Raw genomic sequence first — 22,645 nt, forward strand, 5'->3', positions numbered from 1 at the left:
CCACAGCAACCCTCAGTTTGCTTCCTAGAGTTAAGAGTCTCTTATGGTTTATATTTATTTTTATTTTATATATTTTCACTTTTATAATTTTAATCTTACTTCCTTAGTTTTATTTTTTTTTTCTCATGTTCTTCCAGTTATTATTCCCCTACGGTCTTATTGCCTGGAGCTTATTATAACTAAGCATAATTTACAATTCTCTGGGGAAAAAAACCGGATACTTTAAGCATTATAAGCAATGTGTTTCATGGATGACACAGTTTAATTATACTTGCATTAGGAACATCCTAGCAAATATTTTTATAAACAAATGAGCAGTTAGTGATATTGCCAAATGGCAACATTTAATATGAAAAATAAAGTGAAGTAGCGTCAAATTTAAAAATATAATTTTAGAATATTTATCTATGCCTTAGAATCAAATTGCAACACATAGATGAGCAAAGAATTAGGATAGTAATCAGTTTAGAACATGCATTCTGAGAAATACAGTTGAGCCATGAACAACATGGATTAGAACTGCGAGGGTTCAGTTGTTTGTGGATTTTTTTAAAATAAATATAGTACAGTACTGTAAATGTGGATTTTTTGGATAAATACAGTACTGTAAATCTATTTTATTCTTATGATTTTCTTAGTAACATTTTCTTTTTTCTAGCTTACTTGTTGTAAGAAAACAATATATAATATATATAACATTTTTAGAAAATATGTGTTAATCAATTGTTTCTGTTACTGGGAAGATTTCTAGTCAACAGTAGGCTACTAGTAGTTAGGTTTTGGGGGATTTTAGACTGCATGGGGGGTGTCAGTGCTCCTAGCCTCCACGTTGTTCAAGAGTCCACTGTACATATTTCTCATACTTCACTGTCAAGCGATGTGTGATATAACACTATAATTTTTGTTATACTTTTTCGTTAACAAAGAGATGAAAATGTAAGTTATTTAAAGTGGAGATGTTCTCAACATTTTTTTTTGGATGGGAATGGGACTAATTTCTTCAAAATCTGTCCTGAAATTGGCATGGAAAATTGGAATAAGAATTTCTGGTAAATATGATTTGCGAAAAAGGCATATTTAGCCTAATAAATAGGGGAAATAATTGCTTAAAACAAATGAATGTTGAATGAGAAAAATATTTCCTTAATAGCACTGGAAGCAAAACTCTGGAAACACTCTGTATTAGCCAGAGCACTAAGAAAACATTTGATATGAAACAATACCTCGGGGAATACAACAGGCCCCATACTGGTCTAATGTCTATAATTTCATCTAAATGTCAGTAATGGAAAAATAGGAGGGGGAAGGAAGATTACAAAAAAACACATGGTCCTGTCTGCCTTTCTGCATGTAACTCTATGGGGATTCTCTATTAGAATTACATAATAGAGGAATCTGGCCTGTGCTATGTAAGGAAAATTATCTACAGCCATGACATTTTCCATGCTGCATCTGTGGGCACAAAACACAGGCGAGAACTCAAATTTTCTGTTTTGTCACACTTTTAAAGAGCAGGGAGCGCTGGAGATGTTTCTTCTTGTACTGGGAATCAACTTGAACCCCCACTGAAACGCCCATTTTTTCCTTTCTTTCTATTAATAGGGCATTTTTCCTCTCTGAAAATAACATTTGCTTACTTTTGGCTCTGTTATCAAGTAGGGTGACACGAAAGGCAGGCCAAGTCTGGTGACTTCAACAGGTATTTTTTTATTTTTTTGCTCACTTGAAGGAAACATGACAGGATCATAGCATATGAATTTTGAGCAGATCTGAAAGGTTATTTAGTTCAACTCTGCAGAGGTGAGTCATGTGCTCATAATGTTTTTAATGGTTAAAGGAAGAGGGGAACCAAATGGACACCCTGAGTCCGCTTCCCACCTGGGGCTGTTTGCACTTCACTGAACCAGCTTGCATTTGTGTCAAGTGATGACAAAGCCCGATATATAACTTCCTCCAGCGACTCCCCATGCCCCATTATTATTCCAAAGAGATGCTGCTGAGGAAAAGCAAAGATGTGACCTGATGTGGCAAGGGGCCCCTCAGTCCTCCTTATGAAAACCTATGAGGGAATAATGCATCCCTTCTGGAATTTCATTTCACATTTTCAAAGGTCAGAGGCAGCTTTGTAGTAAGTCTTCATGCTTATATCAAAAAGCATTAAAAATATATATTTCTAATGCATATTTTTTTTTAAAGATTTTATTTATTTACTTGACACACAGAGAGAGACAGCTAGAAAGGGAACACAAGCAAGGGGAGCGGGTGAGGGAGAAGCAGGCTCCTGGCCGAGCAGGAAGCCCGACGCGGGGCTCGATCCCAGGACTCTGGGATCATGACCTGAGCTGAAGGCAGACGCTTGACGACCGAGCCACCGAGGCGCCCCTAATGCACATTTCTAATGTAGTTTTCACCTTGCATTCCCTAGGAAATAAAATTTTAGAATATAACGTTTCCTTGGGATCATATGGTAAGGCACCCTTGTCAGTTTCCTTATTGCTTATGTTAGCAAACTGAGGGGTGATAATCCTGAAAAGAAAACCCCACACTGTGTATTCATCTTTTCTTTTTGAGAGCTGTGAAGAGTGCAGGGGACCAAAGAGCCCAGCCGGGAGTCGCCGGGCTGGTTTCCCAGAGACTTTACAAGGCAATTCACCAGGTCAGGATCTGACTCCTCGCCCTGTAGGCTTAGAAACTAGAAGACCATGGCTGACAGAGCCATCTCTCTGGGGTAGAGTCACAGTCCCTAAGTTCACGAGACTGCTAACACCAGAATATTCACGGATAGCACAAAACAGATCTGTCCCAGGGAACAGGAGCACATGCACCTGCTCAACTCCAGCCCACTGCCTCAAGCCCAGCTCACAGATTTCTAAGAAGACACAACTGTCAAAGCAATCAATGCATTTTTGAGTATACGAATAATACAGTCTCCTCCTATGAGTTCAGCTACCTTGGGAAAAAATAATCAGAACAAGGGAAGTCAGACTGGTGGGATGCTCAATGGCATACGCCAGTGCATGCATCTCACACCAGCAAAGGGACTGGTGTCATCGACCGCGACAACCTGCTACACCCACTGCCCCCTAAGCGATGGCCTCACCATGTGGTCAGAAAACTCTACCCACACTGATACAACTTACTGCATCTGTCTCCACTTGGCGGGGGGGGGTGGGGGGGTGGGCAAAGATTTCCTGACCCCTGGACAGAACCTCAATAGGTACTTTCAATATTTGCCTTTTTTTCCCTATTTTCCTTAATAATACCTCCCTCCGCTGCCTTTCTGACTGATAGCTTCCTTCAATAAAATTATAGTTAAGTCTTGCAACCTGGAAACTACTCAGACTTTTTAAGGTAAATTTATAGTCTTGCAACCTGGAAACTACTCAGACTTTTTAAGGTAAATTTATAGTCTTGCAACCTGGAAACTACTCAGACTTTTTAAGGTAAATTTATATTTCTAAGCCTCCCTTCATTAGGGTTTCTTTCTTTCTTTTTTTTTTTTTTTTAAGATTTTATTTATTTTTTTGACAGAGAGAGACCGCGAGAGAGGGAACACAAGCAGCGGGAGTGGGAGAGGGAGAGGCAGGCTTCCCACTGAGCAGGGAGCCCGATGTGGGGCTCGATCCCAGGACCCTGGGATCATGACCCAAGCCGAAGGCAGATGCTTAACTGACTGAGCCACCCAGGCACCCCTTCATTAGGGTTTCTATTTAAAAGTTTAGCCTTTAGAAGGTCCTCATATTTCCAAGTTCTCGGGACAACATTAATAGTTCAGACTACTTTCGCATGTCAATCATGCATGATTGTCATATAAAACCTTATACTTTCTGTACTACTCTTAATATAGACAAGAAACAAATATGTCAATAATAGGTAACATCATTCCATATTTTCCTGGGGATGCATTCTTCCAATATTCCTGAAGTAGACATTTTTCTATTACCTTAATATAAGAATGTAAGCTCCCTGAGGGTGAGGATTTCCACTTTGCTCACCAATTTATTACAGATCACCGGAACACTGGAGTGCTCAATAAATATTTTTGAACGAATGAATACAATCTAAAATGTAAACCCCATATTAAAAAAAAAATCAGAAGCAAGAAATGAGACTCTCTAAAACAATACACATTATCAACTTGATGTCTCTCAGTCTACAACCTTTCAACACATCATTCTTCAACAAAAATCCTGTTGAAAAGCATTATAATAATTACTAAAAGACATTATAGTTAAGATATTTAACAATGTATATTAACATTTATCAATATAAAATTATTTCAAAATTCTTTTATTATTCCAATTTTTATCTTTTTTTCACACGTTCTATTTCTCAGAATTACACCTGAAGGAAAGAAGTTTCTGGGAATACATTTTTTTCTTTAATAAGTGCAGATTAGTAAAAGGCTTTACCTATCACTTTATTCTTCTTTCCATTTTTTATAGGCGTACAAAGCAAACTTCTAATGCGTTGCTGGTTTACATTTCCTGTGTTTTCATTCTAAACAAAAACAAAAATAAAACAAAGCAGGTGCAAATTATGAAGAGACTGATTTTCCCACTAGGTGCTATATAAACTAGATCAGACATCTGAAACCACTAACATATTCATTCATCTTTTATTAGCAGGCGATAACATCAGAGTGCAGAAAATGTACAAATTATAATGAAGTTCATGTAAATGCAATATGCAGCAATTAGTTTTTACATTATTAAGAGTAAGAAATATCCTATATTTCTTTTTTTTTTCATTCTAAACTTTCCAAGCAGCTTTTGGTAATATTAAGCAAAATCTTTATGCAATTATTTACTATACTGGTGTAGTAGATGTCTCAGTAACTTCACAAGACCAGCAGAATCCAAAAAGCACTCTATTACTTCAGATGCTCCATGTTACAGACTTGTCTTTCTTTAGGACTGCCACTGTTTCTATTGCCCATATCGCTAAAGTTCTAAAGAGGTCTTCTAGATACCCAAATAACAAAATCAAGGCAGCGGCTCAAAGTGCAACACTTTTCCGGAGATGAGAGAAAACACTAGAATTCAAAGTTTCCAATGCCTGAGAAACTGATCTTTGTAGCTTTGCTGTCAAAGAAAACATACTCATTTCTCCATAGAGCTACTCACGGTAGTAGATTACCAGTTAAGTCAGTTCGAGCCATACGGCACTTAGTTTTTAAGGATAAACTCAAGAACTCTAGCAACACTATGTAAGGAATGTCATTGACATTAAGTAGGTAATAGTTAAATTGCCCCATAAATTAGTTTATGGTCATTCATTATTACACATCACAAAGCTGAAAAGTACAGGGAAAAACACTTGAGTACAGCTGACCACCCCTCAACAGATGTCATGAGCTATTGTATTTTCCTTCATCAGATCAGGGAAAGCACCGTTCACTCTGAAATACAGCCAGTTCTTGGGCTAGGCCTTCAGCTGAAGAGTCCCTAGAAGTACAGATCTGATGGGAAAATAGTGTTCGAGCTCCAAGTTCAAAACTGGTTTACTTACTGTCCAGGGAAATCTTTTGTCCTTACTGACATCTGGGATATTAAGTGGTTCCATAGTATTTTTGACATACTGAGCATACATGTAATTGATTCTGTTTGCATCACGTTCCCTGCGGAAAAAACAGATATGAGTTATTTCTGTGCACTGAAGAAACATGGGCAAAACAAAGTTAATGATAATAAGAGATACACACCAGTCTTAAATTATAGGGTAAAGTGTGTATCTTCATTGGAAAATGCACTTTAAATGTGATGATTTGCAACTTTGTAGTTACTATAATTTAAATGTTTTGAAAAGACAAAGACCCACAATTTTTCAGCTGTCTAAAACAAATTTTAAAATGCCATTAAGTAACGCTACTGCTACTGTTAATGGGCATGTTGATTTTTGTGCCATTCATGTAAAATTCGTATGAGTTTTCTTTCATGTCTTCTTTTTTCCTCAGATTATAGAATGACTAAGGTCTAGTGCCTGTTTCACTTCCTCGATTATTTGCTTTATCCACCACAATCATCGTTTACACATTTCAAACCAAGGGGAAAATCAAGCATGCCTGGGAGAATTTTATTAAGGTTTTCTCTCTTCTTTTTTTCTACTTTGAGATACTTTATGATACTTTTTCAAGTGAAAAATTTATCTTCTTCAAAAAACTTTCTTGAGCTTAACAGTATTTTCCCCTTTTTTCCCGTTTCTTACTTAATAGGCTGAATATTAAAGATTAATCAGATGTCAGAGGGTACATAAGCACAATGCCAGGGCTGCAGCTGGGAAAACAAGAGAGAACATGTTTTTACATCAGGAAACTTTATATGTTCCCAGAGATGGGGATGAATTGGGCAAAGAGTGTCAGGTTGTGGAAATTTACTCAAATTATAAGGATATGCCTATCTTAATTATAATATCACTAACTGAAGAAATAGGAGAATCTAATAGTGAGAGATAGTTGAAAATAAAATACATGCCTCTCGAAGTTCCAATATTTTCCCTATCTTCCATCCTCCCCCCCCAGCCTGCCCAACCTGACCAAACTGCCTCTTGGGATGGCACTCTTGAGCACTACTTATTTAGTGATTTCACCAAGACTCCTGAAGTCTGTGGCCTCATTCCTGGCCAAGATATTTTAGCCTTTCCTTTCTTTGCTGTACACTTTAGTTTTGGTGTAACTTGGTCAAAATGGGTGAAATTTGACCTGTGTCCAGTACTGTATATAAATGAAAAAGAATAAAGAGCAAATGACAATAGTCACAGAGTAGATAAATTCCAGAATGGACATTTACTGAGACGACACTGATCATCTGTAAAGGCACGCGGATTGTCCAACAAATCAAACCTGAGACCTGGCTCCTCTTTCATGCATACTATCTGGGTGGAATCCCAAGAAAAGGGTATGAGATAAGTGCAGGATTTTGGTTAATAAAATAATTAAAAAAAAAACTATTCATAAATAGCTGAAGTCTCAGGAAAAGAAAGTAAGAAGCTTTAATAAAGGTAAGAAAAATGGAATGGAGGTTATGGGGAGAAAGAAGTACACTGGAGAAGATACCCTTGTCCAAATCTTTTTTAAAATAACACTACTAATGACTTTTATTATTCTTATCACCATCCTTATGTTCACAGTGGGAGCCAGATGAAACCCAAAATAGTTAAGCGACTTGCCAGAGATCCTAAGATCAGACCTACAGGCATTAACATAGAGAAGAAGTAATTTAAATTACTTATAAATCACTAGAAATCAAATTCTTTTTTCTTTTTAATTTCCTGAAAATTTTCAGTTTCCCTAATGGTGACCTTAATGAAAGATAAGTATTAAGATTTATTAAGGTACGCGATACCATTTTGTTTCTTACTCTCTAAGAAACAAGCTGGTGAATTCTCAGTTCCCGCACTCAGTAAACACAGACTGAGCACCTGCCCACGAGAGGCACCCCTAGTGCCCCATGGGAGACGAGCTCATGCAGGTCAGTAGCGGTCACAAGGAGCTTACAATCTAGCAGAGGCCAGGACACAGCACGGAGAGGAGAACCCGTCCAGTTGTATGTCCTGTTTGGGTCGAGTCCAGTGCAGAGGCTTCCAGCTGTCCCCTCCATAACTCTCCTCTGTTCGTCTTGATCTGGACACACGGCCACCCAGAACAAACCCTATGCTGCCCAGCCACCTTAGTGGTTTGGTGTCATCATGTAAGTTCTAGTCAACAGCTGTAAGAAGCAATATGGCTGCTTCTAGAAACCTCATGTACGAGAAAGCTGGTGCATGCTCTCTGCCTTTCCTTTTACTGGCCACCCCCTGCCCCCACTCCCCTTTAAAATATGGGTATGATTAGAGGAGCTGCATCCCTGACACTGAAGGCAAGGGCCACACCCTAGAGAAGCGGAGTAGAAAGCCCCAAGGTGCCCGGGGCCCTGAGGCCTTTGTGGAGAACAGCTGCAGCACCTGAGCTGCCAACCTGTGGGCTTTTACAGGAGAGAGTAATTATACTGCATTCTGGTTTAAGCTATTTTGGGAAGGGGGGTGTTATGATTTGCAGTCAAGCCTAATCCTCGTTAATGCAATTGGTAAAATGCAAGCACCACACATGTGGGCAAGATCGACAGATAACACCTACATGGAGTGGGTTAGGGAAGAGGTAGCATTAGAGAAATGTGTAAAAGGCTGCATAAGATTTAAGGATGGGGAGAAACACATCAGGGATGAAAGGGAGGGTGTTCCAGCAGGAAAAAAAAAACAAAAACAAAAAACCCTCAGCATGAAACACATCTCTGAAATGTAAGAGTTCTACCTATGGGGTATTTGGGAAACATGAACTAGATTGGTAGGAATAAAATGATGGTTTCAGGCTGAAGATGTGAGGCTAGGGCAGATAGTGGATTATTCTGAAAGAGCAATGCAAAGAATATGGATCTCATTCTTTAAATAGCAGGAGTATCATGGTGGCCTTAAACCATGCCTCTCAGAGCTCCAACTGCAGGGAGCATCACTGGCGGGTGTCTCTAGCTGCGGTGTTCTAGATCCCGGGACCCCCCCCCCGCCCCCCCGCCCCCCCGCCCCCTTACGCACCGAGGCCACGCCTCCCGCGGCTGCTTCTAGATGAAGACTGAGCCCAGAGGGATACGAAGGCAGACCCAGTTCTGGGAGATCTGGGATTCTTCTGACAGGAGACCGGCTAGAGGACTCCCCAGAAGTCTTGCCACCCTCACAACTGCCCGGCTGTCCAAAACACTCCTTCCTTCTTCACCCACCTCCACACACTCTCTCACTCTTCACTGAAGTACAGTTGGCACACAATGTTAACCTTAGTTTCAGGTGTACAACATAGGATTCAGCAACTCTGTGTTCCGCTGTGCTCACCACAAGTGTAGCTACCATCTGTCACCATACATCGCTGTTACGGTACCACTGACTGTATTTCCTATGCTGGAACTTTCCCCCCCATGACTTATTCATTCCATAACTGCAAGCCTGTGTCTCCCACTTCCCTTCACCCCTTTTGCCCATCCCTCCACTCCCCTTCTTTTCCCTCTTTTTTCACTCTAGGTCAGACTTGTGGGGGGGTCCATGGCTCTCTTAGCTCTGTCCCCTTTTATCCTCACAGGGGATTTCCCCTAATAAATTTCTTGCACATTTAATCCAGTTTTGGCATTTGCTTCTTGGAGGACTTGGGCTAATTCCAACACCTAAAGCATTTTGCACAGTGGCTATCAGTGGAATGTACATGAGTATACCCTTGGGAAGACAGGGACATGGAGCTGGGGCTCACGGAGAAATTTTTGTGCTTTAGAACTAAATGGGAATCATTGCAAGCTATGTAAACCAAAGACAAAAAACACATCAGAGACATGGAAATAACAGGCAACACTGACTTAGTACTTACTACGTGCCAGAAATTTTCTGAAGCATTTTGTGTGCATCATCTCATTTAGACCTTACTACAATCCTGCTATCAGTATCCCCATTTTACAGACGAAGAAATTGAGGCTTTGAGAGGTTAATTCATTTACAAAACGCCCCACAGCTAGTAAGTGGCGGAACTTAAATTTCAATCAGTCTGACTTTAGACTCTACACTCTTTTCCTACTCAGTATGCACAGTTCTTTTTTAAAGTAGCAAAAACCTTTTTACTACTTTTTACAGTGTCACTAGTATATATATTCCAAGAAAGTGAGCTTAAAGAATTAATTCTATGCATTTGTCATTTTATGATAAAAATGTTCATTTATAAATTAACATCAAGTTAACTGACATGGAATTACAGCACTAAAATATCATTTTTTCCTTCTAATTGGGTGGCTCTTATGAACTGAAGCACAGAAACTCCAAAACCTCCCACCATCTGGAAATGAGCTAGCTTTCCTTCTGAAATTTATAGGCAACCCAAGTCCCAAATGTCTTCCTGTGCTTTATTTCACTGACGATGTGATTCTGATGATTATGTATAATGTTCACCTTGAATATTTATTTTTTCATTTTACACTTAACATTGCAAATCTGTCTTCAATGTGTTATTTTAATTTATAAAGGATAATTAGTGGGTTGGTTGGACAAATGCCAAGTGAGCAATGCTTTTCAACTGAAATGACTGGTCTAAAAGAATGATTTGCTTACTGCTGACATCATAAAATTGCCTAGCATTTCATCTCATGGGAGAGTGTTTGGATTGGCAAAGTGTTTAAGGATGAGCATCGAAGAGTCTTGAATTCTATCAATAACCAATTTCAGCAATGTAATAAAGAGTCTGCTGGTAAAGTGGCAATATCAGTTTAGTCCTTTGTCAAAATGCTGAAGTCACTACACATCATTTTTAATTCAGAGGTTTGGCAAAATTAGGCTTAATATCTAATGTTTATAAAAATAATAAAAAATATTTACATCACTTAAAGACCTTTTATTGTGTCATTAGTATAAAGGCTAAGTTTAAAATGTTTAGCTGAAGGGCTCCTGGGTGGCTCAGTCAGTTAAGCATCTGCCTTCAGCTCAGGTCATGATCCCAGCGTCCTGGGATCAAGCCCCGCATCAGGGTCCTTGCTCAGCGAGAAGCAGGCTTCTCCCTCTCCCTCTGCCTGCCACTCCCCCTGCTTGTTCTCTCTCTCTCTCTCTCAAATAAATAAATAATAAAATCTTAGAAAAATTTTTTTAAATAAATAAATTTTTTAAAATATTTTTTAAATAAATAAATAAATTTTTTTTTTTTTTTAAGATTTTATTTATTTATTTGACAGAGAGACAGAGAGAGCACAAGCAGGGGGAGTGGCAGAGGGAGAGGGAGAAGCAGACTCCCAGCTGAGCAGGGAGCCAGATATGGGCCTCAATCCCAAGACCCTGGGATCATGACCCCAGCCGAAGGCAGAAGCCTAACCAATTGAGCCACCCAGGCGCCCCTCTATTTGGGATTCTTATTAAATCCATGTATTATCTGGGGCGCCTGGGTGGCTCAGTTGGTTAAGCGACTGCCTTCGGCTCAGGTCATGGTCCTGGAGTCCCGGGATCGAGTCCCACATCGGGCTCCCTGCTCGGCAGGGAGTCTGCTTCTCCCTCTGACCCTCCTCCCTCTCATGCTCTCTGTCTCTCATTCTCTCTCTCTCAAATAAATAAATAAAATCTTTAAAAAAAAAAAAAAAAAAAAAAATCCATGTATTATCTTTATTTTTAAAGTTTTATTTATTTATTTTAGAGAGAGAGAGTGCTCGAGAGCACATGGTGGGGAGGGGCAGAGGGGGAAGGAGAGAGAAACTCTAAGCAGACTCCGCGTTCAGCATGGGGCTTGATCCCAGGACCGGTGATCATGACCGGTGGAGATGCAGCTCTCGCTGACCCCAGCATTATTTTTTAAATAAATAAAATGTTTAGTTGCTATAAGGCATTAGTGAATACTTTTAAATACTGTAAAATTAGTTAATGAAGCAGCTACAATGATCCATTAAATTACTCTCTTTTAAGGTAATCACCCTGAACTATTTAGACTTTATAAAAATATCTTTATACTAAGACTATCTTGGAATGATTAAAAAAATAAATGGAAAAATACCTTCCATTTTGTCTACAGAAAGGGAACATGATATTCGTCAGAAATAAATCAGACTATACTTTTTTTTAATGCATATTTACCAGTAGAGGTCACTATCACACCAAATAGCCTTGTTCGGCTACCATTAGAAATTAGAGGATCAGGCTGAATTTGTAATAAAATCAAAATGCCAATACGTAAAATGTAATTATATAGACTTATGCTGCTGTACAAATATTCAAAGGTAAATGTAGATAACTCAACATTTTAAACTTTTTCTTGATCTTACTTTTTAAATTCAAGAATAATATATGGTGTTACATTAGTTACAGGTGTACAATATAATGATTCAACAATTCCATACGCTTCTCAGTGCTCATCAAGATAAGTGCACTCCTAATCCCCTTTATCTATTTCATCCATCCCCTTACCCACCTCCCTCTGGCAAACACCAATTTATTCTCTGTATTTAAGATTCTGTTTTCTGGTTTGTCTCTTTTTTATTTTGGTTGTTCATTTATTTCTTAAATTCCATATATGGTCATTTTATATCATTTATATTATATGTTATTTTCATATCATTTATATCATATATCATTCCATCATTTTATACTTTTAATATACAGTATCATACCTATGGACATATGTAAACACATTAAATATATGTCTATATTTATATATGTAGCAATTCATTATGCAATCTGAAAAGTAAAAGAATCAAATATTTACATGTGTCTTATCTAGAAGCTTTCTAAAACATTATAAAAAGCAACAAAAATGTTATGGCATCATAAAATCAAAATTATATTGATGTTCTTCCTAGGAATAAGAAACTTCATTACTGATTTAGGCAGGAGATACCAGCATTTAAAAGGGATATACACATAATCACCAAGACATGGGCTTATTATCATATATTCAAAAAGGACTCGATACTAACTAAAACTAAATGTCCAATATGCCAGAAAACACAATGGCACACAGAGGGGCTTAGGAAAGAACACACATGGAAATGGGACAGATACTTGTCATGACCAGCAATGCCAAGAGGGAAGCAGGGGTCGGCTACTCAATTTAACTTTGTGAACGAAAAACTCCAGGTACCAGAAAAATTTCTAGAGATAACATGGTTTATCTACTTTTACCTATGCACCCCAGGCCCAAGTCAGCAAAAAAGGCCTAAGTCAGGTGTACCAGGGGTCAAATGAATTCCCCAGCTGCCCCCAAGTTACATCTGCCCCTTTGCTAATTCCTCAAATTCTTTTAATCAGAGAAAACGTATTTCATTGTATCAGACTGTTAAAATAATAGTCTAGAAGTAATGAGTCTTGATTTACATAGAATCACTTAACCAACTAAACTTTAAGTCACTATGGTCAACGGTATCTCCATCTTGCTGAGGGAAGACATAAGAGGATAGAACACGTGAGAGAGGATGAGGGGAAGAGAAGAGGATGGAAGACAGGTCTGCAGGCCTCACACTGATCCTGGGGGTCAGTATTAAGAGGGTTTGAACAAAACCAGCTGTCCACTGAAGTATTCTGTTCTTGAAGATAGCTGTAAACTCAGGCAATTGTGCTTTGCAATTCTGCTTTACATGATCTACAGAGATGATTTTCATTTTGTTTCCAATTTTTCATTACAACAATTTTCTTCCAATTTTTTATTAACATTTTGAAATATACAAAAAAGTTGAAAGTAATATCCCACTCTAGATTCAACAATTTTTAATGGTTTTACCAATTTGTTTTATCTACATATGTTTGTGTGAATATACTTATTTGTTTAAATATATGAAATTTAAATATATTTACTTATTTATCTTTGGCTGAACCATTTTAAAGTAAGGTGCAGACATCCTAATATTTCATCCTTAAATACACCAGGATGAATCTCCTAAAAATAAAAAGTTTCCTACTAACCACAGTATCTTTTTATTTCCAAAGAAAAGTAACAGTAACTCCCCATCAACCATCTACTATCCAGTCCATATTCACATTTCCAATTGTTCTCAAAAACTGTTCATTGATAGTTGTTTTAATGAGAATCCAACCAAGATTTATGCATTGCATTTGGCTATTATGTCCAAGATAGTCCTTCCCTCCATTTTGTTCAAGGACACTGATTTTTTTAAAAAAACAGGCCAGTTATCTTATAGAATGTTCTATAGTTTAGATTTGTCAGAGGTTATTTTTAAAGCACCACTACCAAAGAGCTTGGCTACTGAGGACTGTGCTAATTGCAACACTATCCACTAAATGAAATAATGTTCCAATAGGTCAACTGTAGTGAAAAAAATATGAAACTTTAATAACAAATAGGAAAGTTAAGACAATGTTCTATTTCCATGATCATATGAAGCTTTTAGATAAACATCAATAATTAGGGATAAAATAATTTGAGACAAATGATTGTAGGAAGTGAAATAATTTGAAACAAATGAACAATGAAAATTATTTATTTTTATTAAGGGTGAAAAAGGGAATCTGAAAAAGAACATTTGGTAGTTTACTCTAAATCCTTTCTAAAGTTCTTCAAAAAGCACAAATAAAATTGGGGAAATGATATCCCTAACCTCAATCGTATCAATACTTTGTATTATCCACGTGATAATTAACAACAAAAAATTAATACAAATTTTTAAATTACAAAAAACATGACAAAGAAATGAACTGCAATAGAGATCTGGTTTCATTCTAGCCATCGGGTATATGTATTGGTGTGACTGGGTTCATAGGCTTCCTTCTATTATTAATTAAATCCCTGTGGCTGATTCCAAATCACAGCAGACTCAAAGAGAAGTTTGTTCAGAAACCTATCAAATTTCCAGTGAGGGTCCAATATGCAGTGAAACATATAATTGCAATACAGACTTATGGATCTTAAATGAGCCAGTTCACAAAAATACCTTACCCAGGCCTATACTAACTTGGACACCATTCACTATATTAGCACTTCTCTTATAGGTCAACTGTAGGGAGAAAAAGTCCTGGAACTCTGTCATCAAATAGTAAAGTATTTTTTACAAATAAAATTATTGATGGTCGGAGGGAAGCAGCCCGTAGCTTCTACGTCTTAAACAGGTCATACAATAAACAGTTTAGCCAGCATTACATATACTGGCTTAAACAATGTGGGGGTTATGGGGTGTCAACACCCTACATAGTCAAAAATCTGCATATAACTTCTGTCTCCCCCAAAACTTAACCAATAGCCTACTGTTGACCAGAAGACTTACCGATAACATATACAGTTGATTGACATATATTTTGTATGTTATATGAATTATATACTGTATTTTACAATAAAGTAGGCTAGAGAAAAGAAAATGTTACTAAGAAAATCATTTAAGGAAGAGAAAATACATCTATAGTAGTGTACTATATTTATAAAAAAAAAAAAAATCCATCTCTCAGTAGACCCACACGGTTCCAATCGTGCTGTTCAAGGGTCTGCTTACTTGTGATAAAGACAGAGAATGAATTATTTTACCTTGTTAAAGTATCTGACGATTTTTCTAATTCCTCACACTCCATGTGGAACACACTAGAAAAAGAATCCTGAAAACAGAGCAACAACACAGACTGAGAAGTAAGTTTGACAATGTAATGAAATCTATCTAGATATACACACGCAAGTCGGTGGAATTGACGGAAGACACCAATACTCGTGATATTTTTTGAACTTATTCTCAGACTAAACTGACACAAGTACTCACTGCCTGGCAGCCTCAAGTCTGCTTCCCATGTTCTTACTGTTTCTGAGACTCACCTGCAAAAATGCTCGTTTGCGTATTACTTGGTTTTTGTTTTTCTAGCCGGTGCTAATGAATATCTTAGCTTCAAATTTTCTCCGTATTTATTCAACATCCTCATGTTTTAGCTTTTATGCATACATTGATTGCTGTTGTTAGATCTTTTTAAAAGACATGCAATTCAGTAATATTTTATGAATACTTAATGAAAATAATTGTGAAGATTTTAGCAACATAGAGAAGTACTTTGAAATTACATTAAAAAACAGAATACATATTCATACCCATGCTGTATTTACAACTGAATAAAGAATTGGAGGGAAACACAGAAATAAAACAATGATATTAGTTTAATTTGGGGAGGAAGAACTGAGTACTGTATTTTTCTTGCTTACATTTGGATTTTTGCTCATGTTGCTGAAATAATTTTAATCAAAAAGTTATAATATAGGGGCGCCTGGGTGGCTCAGTCATTAAGCGTCTGCCTTCAGCTCAGGTCATGAGCCCAGGGTCCTGGGATCAAGCCCCGCATCGGGCTCCCTGCTCAGCGGGAAGCCTGCTTCTCCCTCTCCCACCCCCCCTGCTTGTGTTCCCTCTCTCGCTGTCTCTCTCTTTCTGTTGAAAAATAAATAAAATCTTTAAAAAAAAAAAAAAAAAAAGTTATAATATAAATGAACATCAAGTCACTTGATTCCTAAAATTAAGTTAAAAAGTGAGCAAAATATATAAACGGCATATAACTGAGCTATACTTCAAAGCACCAGTGATCCAAGTCAGTTGCTGACATGATAGATGGTAACTGGTAAAAGCATAAGCTGAATGTTAATTAAAGTGATATTTAAGTTGTCTAAAAAAGGAGTGCCGTACATATAACTTTCAAAAATTAAATGCTAAAGAACAGGTCACAGAGCATAAATTGTAAATTGACTTACTGCATTAATGAATTCTGACCTGAACTTTAAAAGGATAGCTACTTGTAATCATGTCCATATTGAAGACTTTATAACTGATTGAAGATATGAAATAATATCTATGAGAATACTGATTACCTTATAGCACAGTAAATTCTCATTTGATAGCCAGTTAATGAGAATGACACGCACGCACACACACACAAAATAATTGAGATAATGAGTCATATAGTACAGTCTTACTATCTAAACCAATTTTTAAAATTTTAATAAAAGTATTACGTATCTTTTATTATTCTACTTTCCAAAAACCCATCAATTCAGATATCATATATGGATTACAATTGACCACACAGTGATGGGTGATCCCCACTCTCTTTCCTAACCCACCAATGAAGAGCCTTTTCTCAGGGTCTAAAGGAAAAAGAAAATAAACAATGACATCAAAAAGAAATATCCCAGGAACAGTGGTTCATAGGTTAAAAAGGGAAAAAAACTGCATAAAGGAAAACTGCCTTAGGCCAGGAGCTCTGATTCTAACCGCAACCTCAATTGGCCTGTCTAGAAGTAACCAGCACTCAATGAGAACACTCCATCTTTCCACACACATCTGTTCCTTTATGTTACACAGCAATGGATTGAGATCTACCAATTAGAACAGTTAGTGGTTTTCCATTGTTGGTAAAGGATTTAGGACTAATAGGCACCTTTAATAATACTGCCTCTATTGGGCCATGCCTCTTGGTTTCTAAACAATTTCTGATAAAAAGAAAGTTTTTTCCCAACCCATTCAGAATGGGGGTCTACTTGCTCAGAGCAACCAGGGCACCACTGTTCCTGACCACAAAAGGTCTGCATACTGTAATGACAATGTATTTCTCCATCAAGGAAGTGTAGCCATTGACAAAAACAGCACACAGACATTCCCAAGGTAACCACTCAGTGGGGGGACACAAAGGTGAAGGGTGCTTTGAAGGCATCCTCCAACCTCACCTCTACCCCCTTTCAACCAGAACAGCTCATACTCTGATGGGCTTTGCATACACAACCATATACAGTTGGGGTTCAGAGAGATCTGAGGCTAACATGAGTTTAAAAGCAGCGCTTTAAGGAATATAATTTCTGTCTTTCTAAAAATAAAAAAATCATACTCTGTACTCACGGAGCAATCTCCATCCACTATGAAAATGGTGCATTTCTGCACCTGCATGAAAGAGAGAATAGTGGCAGCTATTTTCTTTAGAATTACTTCTAATGATTGTTGTTCTTCAAAAATTAAGCTAGCAAGGTCAAGCAGCACCTAGACAGGAAAATTTAGAGCTTATTACTTAATAATTATCTGCAATTATTAAAGCAATACAATGATTTATATAGTTTATAAGTTATTTATTTATAATCTAACAAGTTACAGCCAAGTTTGCGTTCAAGTATTAAATATATAAGTCTCTGTTTACCAAGAGAGCTTCCGTATTGACTGTTAGTACAACAGTTACAATCAGACTCTAAAACCAGAGTTATCAGTTTTTAATGCTGCCTTCCCTTCCTGCGAGCTTTGGACGGAGGGCCAGTTCCTTAAAAATGGGGATAACAGTAAAAGTAATACCAAATCACAGGACTATTGTGAGGACTAAATAAGCAAACATTTATAAAGCATTTTGAACAGCATCTGATACATAAAACACACTGACGTTGCTGTTGTTTCCAACTTCTGAGATCAACATTTATCAGCATTTTCACATAGCACAGTAAATATTGTCCAAAACAGACAAAGTTTTAAGAGCTCCTTTTGTGTTTTTCCTGGTAATTTCATTTTCCTTTGAATTCCACAGAATTTCTTCTAATCTCACAAAAATATTTGTGTGATGAGGAGGAAGAAAGGGTATCACAGAAAATTGACTGGAGGAGATACTATCCTAGCTGAGGCCTGAGAGATAAGCAGGAATCGTTCAGGTAAAGTGCAGAAGGGAAATATTTCAGTCAAAAACAACCGAATTGAGAGACAGTAGCAGACCGCATGTTTTGATCAAGTTTTAAGAGAGCATCTAGAGTGTAAAGAGGAGAGCTGGGGAGATGAGATGGCAGAGTCAAGTGGAGAAAGAACCTCAAAAGCCCTGTGTGTCTTTAGAGGCAGCTCAGGCTGTGATGGACTGCAGGAAGAAAGTGACAGGCTTGCAGCTGTGTTTGTAAAAACGGGGACTGGATTAATGGGTGGTGAGAATGGAGCAGGGAGAACAGTTAGGAAGATACTGCAGTCAAAGGCAATGGAAGATCCAATATCTTATTAGCACAAGTTCTAGAAAGAGAAAATGGGAGGGTGGGAGAGAGGGATTATCAAAGAAATAATGAAAAAGAATTATATAAAATGGAAGAGCTTAAGTCTCCAGATGGAAAGGGATGACCAGTTACCAGCATGATGAATGAAAAAAAGAGTTATCCTATAAAATTAAGTTATAAAAGCAGAGAGAGAAATGATCTGAAAAGCTTATAAGCAAAAACAAAAAACAAAAGAAAACATCTACACAGAGCCAAGAATCAGAACAACACGGATGCTAGTTAGAAGACAAAGCACCACTTTAAATTCTGAGAAACTGATTTTTCAATTTGGAATTTTATACCCAAAGTGGTAGGATGGTACAATAGGCATTTTCATGCTATGCAAGGACTCAGAAAGTTTACCTGATCAATATTCTTTCTCAAGTAATTATTTGAGAATGTGCTGCAGTAAAATAAGGGCATAAACTGAGGAAGAAGGAGTTATGGTATCCAGTGGATAACCAATGGAGTCCTTCTGAGGAAGCAGTGAAGGAAAATTCTATGATGATATCTATGCAGCAGGCATGGGGAGAAACAGCTTAGCTTGGAAGAGAAGCAACAGAGAACCTCAATTCGGAGATCTCCAAGAAAAAGAACTCAACAGAATGCCTAAATAATGGGGAGTTTGGGGGAAAAACCAATGGTATGAGGCTACACTAGAGCAAACAGTTCAAGGGGAAAAAAAGAATGGAATCCAGAAACATCAGGAAAAACTAAAAGTTGTATAACAAAAGTAATATGAACAACATTTACATAGTCATGGTTCTTTTATAAACACTTTATTTTAAATCACAACTCTAGAATTAAACTAGACAAAGCTTACTAAAAGCTAACCATGGTTGTAGAACAATATATATGTTATTGTCGTGGGCAACAGAAAAAGTCCAGATGGGAAAAGCAAAGGTAAGGAGTAGCAGTTGGGAAGGAAAGATGAGGCATGCTAAGATCCTCATTTTACAAAGCATGGAATTATGAGATGATGTCTCTAGTTGATAGAGCAAGAACTAAAAGCCTTATTTAACATGACAAATGCAGTCCATTCAGTAACTTAAGACAGACATAATGATATTGGTAGGAAAAGGATAATGGCAAGTAAAGAGTGGTATAAATCAAATAACTCCACATCTGTTAAGTTAATAAATACTGTCTAACCGTGATAAAGCAACAGAGCATGGAAAATAGGAAATGGAAGTAATTATTAAAAGATACAGCTAAAATATTAACTGGATTTTTCAATCATACACATATATTACTTGGATAAAAATTTAACAACTAAAGAAACAATTTCTATACTCTCTCTTTAGTAATCAGACTTGCCTGATTTCTCTTGTTCTCCAGCAGTGAAGTCTCATAGAGTTGAGCATTATGAAGAACAATACCACAAAATGCCAAATAAGCAGCAAAGTCCTAGAAAACAGGTAGGATAACAGCCAGATTAAGAACTGTCTACAAAACGGTCTTATATTGCCTGAAACAACAAAAGGCACTCAAAAATGTTTACAGTTGAAATAAATATTAGAAAGCCAAAGGGTACACGTTAATTCTACATGAAATTAAGAATGAATGCAAAGCAAGTGTTAGCTAACTAGCACGACAAATAGATGACAAGTATGAACAGTCTCCTTAAGTCACACATTAGTTACAAATTAACAAGGAGAATAGGGAAGGGAGTAGGACACAGATCTCTTTATATCATTTAAATTGAAATTCACTCTATGCAAAATTTGGTGTAGTCTCTGAATGATCTTAAGAGTTGGATCTGTGCTGAAACTATATAAATAGCTTGTGACTTATTACTGGGGCAAATGAAAGCTAACACACTTGAGAATATTGGCAATAGTAGTCTCATATAAAGTTGTATAAAATATTAGCTTAAATATGTTTTAACATGGATCTGTCATCCTCATTACCCTATTCTAAGGTGATATGCTCACAATTATATTAATTATTGACTAAAGTAAGTCTTTCCATGGCAAACTTTATTCACAATCATAGATTTATTTTGCCAAGAGATGATACAACCTAAGAACGCAAATCTTTCAAGAGGGGTTTACATTAATGGACTATAAACAAATGATGAAATATAAAGCCAATCTAGAACCATGTTCCCCACCAAATATTCTCAGGTGTCATTAACAGAATAGGAGACTAGATGTCTAGAACACTGATTTAAAAAGGTACTTGCTAAGTTCTGAAGCAGTTAAGACATGGGGACCCACACAAGTGCCAAATACAGCCTACACCATGGAGACAAAAATAACTCTGTCTTGTTTGAATGTCTTTCAAAAGCTCCTACTAATTTTCAGGGAGTGACTTAAATAGCAACAGGCTTGAATAAGAAGAATTCATTGGGTTCCATGATATACATATAATTACATATTCAAGAAGAGAAATAATAAAACATACTGACAGAATGAAGTTATAAACAGGTTTAGGGGCTTCCGTCCTTCCACGGAAAGCATGTCGATGTGGTGTATGGGATGTATTCCTTCAGTGTTGGATGAGAAGAGTAATAAAATAATGCTGACTGCTGCTCTTTCTGAAGCTAAATTAACATTACCCAGCCTGAATTCACACGTTGGCGCCCCACCATCTGAGTGCAAAGCTTATAAAACATTCTGAAATTTGCTTCACCAGGAGGCAACTCCAATTTTTAGCCAACCTGGAGTGCTGAACTTGGAGCAGTGCTTCAAGGGTTTTTACTCAGGGTTGAATTTCTTTATAGCAGTAATGAAAGGTAAATGGGATAGTTAAAATACCGTGTCACCCTCGGAATGGCCCCAAGACGCACACAGCCCTGGGGGAGGCTTGGCAGCACAGTGAGGACGGAGTTGGGGGGCTTCTAAGGACTGACTACCACTAGTACTCCAAAGTCAGCACTGTATTTCGCAGTAGGAAAGAGACACTTTTGAACATTTCAGATCATTTTAAAGCATAATGGTTTTTGCAATCAATAATTTCAGGAACAGCTAATTCTAGAGGTCTATACACTATAAGGAAAACACATCTTTCTAAATTGAGGTCACATCAGACATAAATTTTGGTACCTTTTCATCTTTTTCAGTAAATGTCCCACCATTTCCCGATTTCTTGTTGATGGCCTGGGCTACACCAACAACCTGGGATAGGAGAAAAATGTGGTTGCTTCATTGGCTGTCATTATTGTTATAAATTCACCAAAATGTGTTTTTAAAGGAATTTCTATGTGTGCTTTAAAATAAGCTATGAAACCAAAACAAAACCGCTCAGCATTTGAACTAGTTCTCTATCATACATCCATTTTTGCTCCTAAGAATTCGAATGTTGTCAACTTCTTGGGTCCCACTATTTTTGGTTCTGTGATTTCACCCTGCGTTGTGAGAAAAGTTATTGGCAATCACATTGTAAGTGAATATTTTTCAGGGTTTTTGGATACAAAATAAACCACCAATTTCTATCACATTCAAATTAAATCTATGATAAACATTTTACAGTGGCTTTAAATTTATTATTTCAAATGGGCTAAAATAATGCTCTTTTACTAAAAATGAAACAGGACCCAGTGCCCAATTAGAGTGAAAAATGATTCCTAAGGTAGTCCAACGTCTTTTGAAAACTCTGACGTTAAAAATTATTTTAACTTCTGGAGCACTGGGTGTTATACGCAATGAATCATAGAACACTACATCAAAAACTAATGATGTACTGTATGGTGACTAACATAACATAATAAAATAAAACTAAAAAAATAAAATAAAATAAATTATTTTACCTTCAATAGATTTGTTTTTGGGAAAGAAGTTCTTCTTGAAAAACCAAAACAGGAATTAGCAGGCTGAGTCTTACTTCAAATAGATCAAAGATAAACTATATCTTGAGAAGACTGAACTAAAACTCTGTCTGGGAATAGGTTTTAAGTTTCCACAAAAGGTTTAGCAACACTGTTAAGAACTTTCTCATCTTTCTGTATGTTACTTACCTGTTTAGTTCCAATTTCAGTTGGGTTATTGCCTTAGTGTTTTAAAGACCTTCAAAACTTACCTTTTTCCCTCTTTCCTCTTATAAATTCTACTCTCTCCCTCTTTCTGTGATTTAACATCAGTGGAATAAGCTATTATCCCCTAACTGGTTACACTTTGGGAATATAAAGTCCTTCGTTTTGTGTGTATGGCTCATCCT

At 37.1% G+C, this 22,645-nt stretch overlaps 1 protein-coding gene across 5 annotated transcripts in view; it reads right to left on the minus strand.

Annotated features, from left to right (window-relative positions):
• Positions 1–22,645, minus strand: part of PDE5A (phosphodiesterase 5A) — a 143,496-nt gene that overhangs the window by 66,816 nt on the left and 54,035 nt on the right. For all 5 annotated transcript variants that reach the window (XR_013446442.1, XM_078069184.1, XM_036091774.2 and 2 more), the window contains exons 4-9: positions 21,535–21,606; positions 19,805–19,894; positions 17,337–17,474; positions 15,002–15,069; positions 5,512–5,620; positions 4,413–4,500 (exon numbers count right to left, since the gene is read on the minus strand). Coding sequence is in view for 4 of the 5 variants with exons in the window: in XM_078069184.1 (XP_077925310.1) it covers positions 4,413–4,500; positions 5,512–5,620; positions 15,002–15,069; positions 17,337–17,474; positions 19,805–19,894; positions 21,535–21,606 (565 nt within the window). In the remaining variant the exon portion in view is untranslated. The remainder of the gene's footprint in view (positions 1–4,412; positions 4,501–5,511; positions 5,621–15,001; positions 15,070–17,336; positions 17,475–19,804; positions 19,895–21,534; positions 21,607–22,645) is intronic.

This window comes from Halichoerus grypus, chromosome 3 (assembly GCF_964656455.1).
Source record: "Halichoerus grypus chromosome 3, mHalGry1.hap1.1, whole genome shotgun sequence".
Classification (NCBI taxonomy): Eukaryota; Metazoa; Chordata; class Mammalia; order Carnivora; family Phocidae; genus Halichoerus; species Halichoerus grypus.